Source organism: Egretta garzetta, unplaced genomic scaffold, assembly GCF_000687185.1.
Source record: "Egretta garzetta isolate BGI_Z169 unplaced genomic scaffold, ASM68718v1 scaffold188, whole genome shotgun sequence".
Taxonomy (NCBI): domain Eukaryota; kingdom Metazoa; phylum Chordata; class Aves; order Pelecaniformes; family Ardeidae; genus Egretta; species Egretta garzetta.
This window is the reverse complement of record NW_009260622.1, coordinates 2,961,514-2,971,190: the sequence shown is the minus strand read 5'-3', so window position 1 is coordinate 2,971,190 and position 9,677 is coordinate 2,961,514. Positions and strand designations below refer to the sequence as shown.

Here is a 9,677-nt window from a genome sequence, read left to right as displayed (position 1 = left end):
TAAATGTTACAGCTGCTAAATGAGACAAGTTATGAGCCAATAGCAGGTTCTATATGAAAAGAAACAGCAACAATTTATTACAGGGAAAATACCTAAGATGTGTTCATACACCGCCTAAATATTAATAAGGATCAATCATAAAATCTTTGGATTTACTGTGACTCCTATATATTAATTTCTGGTTTATCTGGGTTTATTTTACCTTGGGACAGGTGTTACAACTGCTGAATTGCTCTTTTCATTGGTTTTCTGTGAGCATTCTTCTCCTTCAAATTCCTATCCAGTCTGACAAGAAAAATGAAGAAAACGCCTGGATTCAGCTGGCATCTACCGTTTGAAATACTGATCACAGTGCTCAGGGTCAGAAAAAAATGGCTTTTGATCCTAGGTCAGGTGAAGGCTGAGCAAGCTTGGGTTGCCTCAGTTTCCTACAACAATAAAATTTCTCAGAAGGGCTTTGAGACCTGCAGGGCAAGTCATTGTTAGTGAACCGCAAAATGTCATTTTTTTTTTATGGAATATATTACTCTTTCTTCCCCCATTTCCCACCCCACCCAAATAAGCACTAACATATAACCTCCCTTGCTTTGTGTGGCGTTCAGGAGTGACATCTCACTTCTCCCTTATTACTAAGATGGATCGATACATAGATAGATATTTTGCAGCAGGCTTGAAGAGTTTCCTCAGACAGATGCTCTGTTATACAAGAACAATACGATCTTTGGACGAAAGGAAGGGTGTCCTTCTCGATGTTTACAGAGAGAGGTGGCGAGTTGCTTAGTCAAGGCTGTCAGCTTGATGCCAATACATTGTTCCTTGCATTGAATTGGTGCCTTGAGATGAACAGTTGAGGAAGCGGGAGGTTGCAGGGGCATTGGAAGGATCTAAGAGGTCAGTTATGGAAGGATTCGGTAAAAGTTGTCTCACAAATCTCTTCTTCTATGTCTGATTTCTGGCAGGGAGTCCAGAAAATTCCTTCCTGATAATTTCATTAACTGTGAAATAAAAGAAAGAGGAAGAAATGTTAGAGCACTTTCAAAATCACAAGAAGTAAAAGCAATCCGTGGGCAGTTTGCTGTTAAGCTGAAAACATCCCCTCTGTATTCATAACATAATTTATTAGAACTTAAAACTTTTAATTACCCAGACTACATGTTTTTGGAAGGCCAGGGGGAAGGAGCGGAGAGAGGGAGTTTACGCTGTGTTCAGCATGCTTCAAGTACCATAAAACCACAGCTGAGAAGCTGTACCATGTGTCCAGTACATGCTACATCCCTTATGTACACAACACTTGCCCTCTTTCACAGATATTTCCTTTACCCAAGGTAAAAAAAAATAAAAATATCTCTAAGTACCTGAGCATTTTGACAATTTCACTGGGCTGAAACATTTTGAAAAGAGAAAGGCCAGATTTGGAGGAAATATAATGGACAGTGCTGAAAACACAGAAATTGCAATTCAGGTGAAAAAGTGTCGGGTTTTTTGTGGTTTTGTGTGTGTGTTTGTTTTTTTAAACTTGCTGTAAACCCTATTTGCTCTACATTTTTATTATAGTTTGTTTATAGATTATAGCATATGCAAACTTCCATGCACCACTATGATACTCTAAGATGCTGGGACAAGCTTGTTCATAAAGCTCAAGAGAAGACACTGAAGAACTTTGTTGTCTGTTTAAAAAAACAGAAGAATACTACATGTTATATACAACAGCCATTCTCTCCTATCGACTTTGCACACTTCTTTGCTTAAAGCACCCTTTGGTACCTTCTGGAACATTTCTTTCTCTAGACAGTGATTTCATTAGGAGAGATGTGAGTGTTTTGGTGCAAAACTCCAGAACTGCCTGTTTTGGGGCTGCATTTCACATGCAGCTCGTAGGTGCTGTATTCATCAAGGGGGTCCACAGGTTGGAAACTGTTTATCTACTTTGACAAATTTGCCTTAAAACCAAAACACCAAATTTTCTAAATTATTTCTCGATGTTTATATTTAAGGACTAAGGCAAGGACTAATTAAAACCAGAGAAGACCCTCACCCAAGACTAATTAATCCGGTATGCAGCTGTAAGACTCGCCCATATTCAGGCCCATTTCTAACAAATGTTTAAGAAAAAATGTAATTAACAGCATTTTCACCACTTCCCAACAATTAAAAACCTCTTATCTCTGGGAAGGGAAACGCGTGTTTTAATTTTTAGTAGTTATGACTAGTAGTTTGAGAGCTCCCTCCACTCCACATGCCATGGAATTTATCTTTGAGAAAGTAAAAAAATCTATGTTTTATGCAAAGGTCCATGTTATTACTGTACAGATGTCTGCTGTGGTCTGCTATACTCCTCAAGGACTAACTATTCGCACAGAGCACGGCACAGGTGCTTGACGGGAAGAGCAAGGAGCCAGCCCTCTGCATTCCTGGGTACAGTATGTATAACTCTCCTGAAGGGACCCCACAGCCTGTGCCACACAAAGCAGTTTCCATCCCTCCATGCTCAAAAATCCCACTGTTAACAGCCCACTGTTTAGCTCTTCCTAATTCCAGCCAGGAGACACCTGGTGTCAGTCAGATTGGTGCTCTTGGAGAGGACATGGCCAAAACCAGCATGGCCAACAGCAGAACTCCAGTCCTCTCCTGCTGCCCGACTTTCTACCTGCTGCCATCACCTGCTGGCTTCTACCAGCCTTTTGGGTGAATTTTTGCAAATAAAGCACGTCTGTGGGGTATTTGGAGTGTTGCTGCTGTGCAGTGCAAGCAAGCTACCAGTGGGAGGTGAGGTTGGTCCACTTTCAGGGGAAAAACCTCCTCCAGCTCAGTTAGAAGAGCTTCCTGTTTGCTCTACCCAGGAAATGAGAGGAGCAGGTCTTCAATGGAAATTTTTCACAGCCTCAGCTAAAAATAGCAGTGAGGTAAAAGAAGTGGGCACCCACTCTTACAGGGTCATTTCCTTTCTAAAAACAAGTGGGCTGAGACTGCAGGCCGATTTATTTATCGACACGTTTGAGCAGCCAGCGTACCAAAAATACCACGTATGAATTTCCTTTCATTTAATACTGCCACCACTTGTGGAAATATCGGAGCCAACAGTCATCTTTGTCTAGGAAGGGTTAAATATTAAGTGAAAAATGAGCAGATAATTAAATGGCATTTACTAAATCTACAGTCTTTTGAAGGGTATGGTTTTGGTTCTGTTTGCCAGCCCAAGCTTTAGGCAAAGTGAAATCCATCATGCAGCTCCAGCAGACCACGAGCCCGGAGCTTGGCCAGTGTGGGGACCTCTGCTCGCTGGCTCAGGGCAGGTTGGACAGTGTGGTAAAGGGCTTACTCAGCCTGCAAACTTCACTTTCCCTCCTGTGTGCTGCATGGGAGGTCAGCAGTGGGTTTTGTGGGCTGAGGTTATAGGGGGACTACAATCTGTAAAGAGCTAAAAAGCTGCAGGGGAACAGTATGAACCATTAACCCCATAAATGGGCTGCAGGATCATGCTCGGGTGCAGCTGGATGCTCTCTGTGCAAGCTCTTACAGGTGTCAAACTGGATTTTTGTTGTAAGCATCTGAATGACAAGGGAGCTTCCTGCTAGCAGTTGGCCTGAATGTCCTGTTCACCCTGAATTTCACCTAAATCCATGTGGCGAGGGGAGTTAGGTGCAGTTTAAGCTGGGCCACACTAGTCTGGGAGCTCTAAGGGAAGGATGTATAAGTCAGTGATTGTCCCAGCACAAAAAGTCCTAATGTACAACCAGAGCCCCTAAATCTAATGAATACATTAACCTAACAGGAATGGGTCCCACTCCAGCTTGGAGTCCATTTCAGACTGAGTCTAGTGAAATCACACATCTTTGGTGATCTGCTCCAGATCTGGGAGCACATAGGTCCAGATCCAGGTGTAATCTCAGTGACTTGGGTTTCAATAGTAGGTTGAACAAAATCAGCAAACTGAGACATATCTAAATTTCAGAGGAAGCTGTGATCATGTGCTGAACTTGCTATTCTGAACTCCCACCTATCTTTTTTTGGTAGCATGGTTAAGATGTATCTCAAGTATCGGTTCTCATTATTTGCTCATTTCTAGCGGAGAGGAAATGGAGATGATGTGATTAATAAATAAAATATTGTTATTTAAGGTGCCTGGCACGCGGCAACTCTGGAACACACTGCTATTGATCCATTTAATGAGAAAGAACTGATTAAACAGGGCCATGAGGACATATGCAAAGATAATGAAAGATTAAATTATAAAAAAAGATATTGAAGTTACAGCTGACATCAGCCATCCAGACCACAGAAATGGCTAGTTAGGCCTGAATCCCTTCAGCATATCCTCTGTTAGATACTGCTATTGTATGAGTATTACAACAGCCCCAGTAATACTAACTTGGAGATCCCCAAGTTAGCTGAATGCAAGAGGCTGGCTGAAATCATGGGAGAAGGTCTGTGTTCTTCTAATCACTCAGCTTTGATGGGTTAGAGTCAGTCTCTCAGGCTTCAGTCCTCAAAGACATTTAAGACTCTAATTCACATCCTCTCAGATAGAAATCTGGAGTGTATTCCCTTGCGGGATGATAGTGGGTTGTATTAAATACCGAGCTTCAACTAGTAGTCCAGAGACAGAAAACAGTCTCCAGTTTTAGCTGGCAATGAGTCAGGCTCCTTGTAATTGATTATACACACGCACACATGCTCATATGCATGCGTGCACACACATTCACACATGCAGTGGAATAACAACTTTACTAGCGTTATTCCATGTATATATGTCTGGAATAGCACCGATGAAGCCAATGCTGTCACAGCACTATATCCGTGGCAGTGACTGGGGTCTCGTGCCCATTGGGGATCCTGCGAGAGTGAGGGTCTCATCAGGAGAGGCAAAGCTCAGCTCCAGCGGGCTCCTCCCTGCACCGGGCAGGGATCCTGCACATTCCATGTTTGCTCCGCTGACGCGGCCAAGAGGCATTTTACAGGCGAAGCCAACACAAGACACGCAGAGAGGAACGGATGGCATATCAGGGACTGGGGAGGAAAAGCTGAACCCTGAATTTTTAGCGTGCCCTCAAAACGTGACCAGGCAAACCATGGTCCTAACATGGTTCTAGCTGCTGCATGGGAATGACAGGATGCTTTAGCCCAGCATGCACAACCCCATCTCTCCTTCCCTGCCCACCAGACCCCCTCTACTTCAAGACAGCTCTGTGGTACACAAGTGGGGAAGAAAAAGAATGAAAAAAAATTAAATTAAGTAAGATTTTAAATGCTCTAAGCCAAATAAAAAGGGGCATGACTTTTTAATTGAAAAAATAAATAAATAAAGGTTAAGAGAAACACACAGCTGGAGAAAAGGCAGAAAAATACCAATTACCTTTCTTTTTGATTGCTTGGATCAAAGATCACAGTCATTCTTTTTCATATAATGTTTTGTATCCAGCTAAGGTGTGTATCTATCAGCTCTGAAAAAGATTTGCAAAACCATTTTTGAGAAAAAAAAGTAACCTTTGACCTGTGTTCCAAGGCCAAATGTTACAGTTTTCAGCTACTCTTTAATTTTGTGGTTTAATTTATTAAAAGGACATTTCAGCATATACAATACATAAGGCAGAACCTAACCACTGACCTTTCTGTTTGCTCAGATCCAGCACTAGATTTTACTTTTTCCCCCTCTTTTCTCAGCTGATATTATCTAAAAATAAGTATGCAAAAAATTACACTCCTAAACTGATCACAGAACATACACGAAATGCTGGTGATTTGATCTGAGCCTTCAGAGGCACAGGAGGGTCCATGCGTCTTGGAAGTCAGGTCAAAGACTAGTCACTGCCTTTTACAAAATTCAGTTATCATCTTAGTGGCCCAAATAAAACATGACACATTTATGCCAGATCAAAAGTCAGTCCCTTTTAAATAAGAGAGCTAACCACAGTGGCCGTGCAAATTAGACTTTGCCTGAATTGTAAAGAACAGGAAAGATATGCGCAAAGAAGTTATGAAAGTTACAGTCTTTGCTTCAAACACAAATAAGGTGAAATTTTTTTCTCATAAAATGGCAGTATTTAAAATTCTGATTCATTTTTGTCTGTCTGATCTTTTTAGTTTTCTTTTGAATTCATCATGAAAGCATTTGGCACTTCTGCAAAACCACGTGGAACTTAAAAAAAAATTGCAATATTAAGGAGGAAAAAGTGCTTCTTAAAAACTAAGTTAGTTTTGAGTGCAAGATTCAGAAGTGTCTTTGCTGCTGGATTTTGGGTGACTATATATAGAAAAGAAATATTTTACTTGGCTCCCAAAGATTGTGCAGCCACGTATCGTACACTGGAACCTACCACTCAGTACACAGCCTATTTTATATTCTGCATCCTGGAAAATCAGCTTTTGCACATGCAAGCAGAGCAACTAATTGACTGGTAAATACAAACTTAGGTGTATTGGGCACAAGGAGCCCAAACCCAACAAACTGTGTTGGGGAAAAATACTGGGTGTGTGTGTGGTGGGGTTGTTTTATAAATCAACAGCAATGAAAGGCTTTTTTCTGGAAAATGGGGACATACAACTACTGAGAGGTTCCTAGCTGTACAGCTTTGCTTTAATCATACATCAAAAAAAGGTTTTACTCCTTATTGAGATAATGCCAATAGATGTGCCCTGCAACTTTTCTTCCTTGTCCTGCTTGTAATCTATGTAGGCTGTGTAAATTATAAACCCCTTCAACACCATCCAGCCCAACAACAGCAATCAGGTCATCGCCGCTAATTAAGCACACTCTTGGAAGAAGTTACCGATCTCAAACTAAGTGGCAATTCAAGTCTCATGATGCATTTTTGCTGTAATAGTTTCAATAGACTCAAAACCCATCGGCATCTTTCCATTAATTTTACAACATAATATAGATATCTGATGGAAAACAGAATCTAAATAAAATGCATATTTTTGGCTAAAGCCCGTCCCAACTGAAATCAATATCTAAACTTGTGATTCACAGGATCTGGATTTCACTCACGACATTTAAATCTCCTTCCCTTATATTTCAATATAGTTCCAGAGTGAGGTGCAAAAAGAAAACGACCAGTATCTATGGTACTATCCTACCCAACATCTTTAACAGGAAGCTGGGTGTGCCTGTAAGAAAAGAGCAGAAAATAAAGATAGCATTTCTGCAGAAAAAAAAAAAAAAATCAGTGTCCTAAACGCACTATGCATCAAAACTATCAAGAAGGAAATACTCAGAACACAAATCTGGCTGTGACACTACCCCAGAAATTTTAAGGATTTTCTATGTACTTTCATTACTGCCAGTGTGCTTCCAGAAAAGATCAACAGCCTACCACTACAAAACAACTGCATTAAAATTGTCAGAAAAAAGTGTGAGCAGAAGAGTGGATAGCGGGACTCCAGAGCTTGGACCTCTGCTATATCATCATCTTGCCATATGGCCCTGGCCAAGTCCAAAGTATCCCTGAAGGACCAGATTTATTACAGGATTGCTTTGGTCTGAAATATGCAGAAAGACTGTGAAGGTCACACTCAGGGAACTTAAATAATACATGCTAACAGAAAACAAAGCCAGAAATGATGATGACCTGCATAGAATGAGCCTGTACTAAGTGTGTGGATGTAGTAGAGAGCAATCATTTTCACAAGTCCCTACAGGGTTGTTTTAAAGCCCTCAGGCAGTTTAGATCCCAAACTACCAAAGGCATGAGGTGCTCAGGTCACTTAGGCACTCTAAAAATTCTAACAAGCAACAATTTAAGTTACCAACCTAAAACCTTTATACCCAGAAATGTCAGTCAATGTTGGAGTGCTCAATACCTCTAAAAATTAGGTCCTAAGTATTTCTACTAGGAAACTGAAACAACATAGGCAATGGAGAGCACTTTGAAGACAGTGACCCGTTCTGACTTTGCTGTATGGCATCTAAAGTTGGGAGAATAAGGAGCATCCCTCAGCCCTGGGGATGCCTTGTCCTGAGAGACACTGGGGTACCACGTGTGAGAAGACGCTCTCTTCACTGACTGTGCAGGAAGTCTGGGACTGGTATCCCGAGACAGTTTATAGCCCGAATAATTTCTTGTAGCCAAGCAACCCTTTGTTTTTGTTTGTTCACACATACTCCTCAGACAGAAGTTGTTACTCTGCAAACTGTTCCCTCCAGCTGAGCTCTCCTCGGTGATACAAAGCAAAGTGACCAGATACTAGGGAAGGAAAACAGCCGTTTGCAGCAGCAGAGATAACTTGAAACCTGTGCTGCTCTCCCCATACTACCCGTACTGCCTACTACATGTACCTCCTGCGCCTGGAGCTCTGGGGTGCCTGTCCTATATTGCCATGCTTCGCTTCAGCTTGTTACACAAATGGTTACGATCTTGTAAATCAGTAATAAGTTGCACCTGAGCCTGTAAGCGATTAGTAAAAAATCAGTACACTTCCATGGCCAGAGGACTTTCACACAGTTAATCAGTTAAGAAATGAACTGGGTGTTAACTGGTTGTTTAATACCCTGGAAGGCTGGTTTATTGAGATGCCGTAGTAAGAGGACTGAAAGCTTATGTGCAAACAATATATGGGAGAATTATATTGCTTACAAATGACATACTCTCCTGGAGAAACAGGTGCAAAATATGGCTGTAAAGTGAGCTGAACGGAGCAACTCTAAGGCTGAGCAGGTGCCATTTGCGGTGCTTTCAGTTATTTAATCCATTTGATCCCTGTTTGAAGCCACTGGAAATCAATGAGTTAAGTTTTCTAGGTACCTTCTCCATGAACCAGGAAACTGGGGTTATGTGACATTTGCCGGACATACACGCACACACGCACGAGCTTTCTCATCCTGGGTTGCTGACTGGAACAGCAAGAGAAAGAGCAATTTTTGCTCCAGAGTGTGATTTCCTGTTTGCTTGATGGATTTCAGTATTTAGTCGTCAATTTTTTATCAGAAGATTCTAAGATAGGTGCAAACCTGCCTACGCATTGACTGCGGGAAGAATCCACATCAGCTGGCAATCTGGAAAGTGCCCCTTCAGGCACAATTGCCTGCCCGTTAGGCTGCAGCGTGTCACCGTGGGAAGCCCTCGCAGCCCATCTGCAGGCTCAGTCCCCCTGGTATAAAACCCCCCGAATTTAGAGGAGCTGCATCTTAGTCACTGCATGATTACAAAGGGAAGAGGCACCCCATCAAAGTGGGGTATCTCTTTAAATCACATTCTCAGCATCCTTTTTCTGCCCGGTCCACAGCGCTGCACATACTGAAACTGAACCTGAGGGATGGCGTTCAGGGTGGCACCCAGTGCCAGGCGCTGCTGATCTCATTCACAGGCTACCTGACAGAGGACTGGCTCCAAATATTAATGCTGACGCTACCGGGAACGATTTGAATATGAAGCAAAAACTCTTGTATTATTAAGTTTGCTAAGACTATGGTCAATATCCTGTTTATTTATTAAATAAACCCTTAAAGTCTGTTTAGTCACTGCACGTAAGGCATAAAGGGACCAGGATAAGAGCTGATAGCTTTGTGCAGTTCTCCTCCGAGTGTCAGCAGCTGCTTTGGGAAGCATACCTTGCAAGTGGAAAACTAGATCAGCCTGGGTGTGATGAGGAACTCCAGGCCACCGTGGATTTGGTTTGTAGTAGCTTTCCATAACAAAGTCTTTTTTTAACTGACTTTCTTTCTGCTCACATATATTTAG

At 42.0% G+C, this 9,677-nt stretch overlaps 1 protein-coding gene across 1 annotated transcript in view; it reads right to left on the bottom strand.

Moving 5' to 3' along the window:
- Nucleotides 1-569: 569 nt before the first annotated feature.
- NFATC2 (nuclear factor of activated T cells 2) overlaps nucleotides 570-9,677 on the bottom strand; it is an 83,379-nt gene continuing 74,271 nt past the window's right edge. The window contains exon 9 of the mRNA XM_035900884.1: nucleotides 570-995. Coding sequence (XP_035756777.1) covers nucleotides 940-995 — 56 coding nt within the window. The 3' untranslated portion in view covers nucleotides 570-939. The remainder of the gene's footprint in view (nucleotides 996-9,677) is intronic.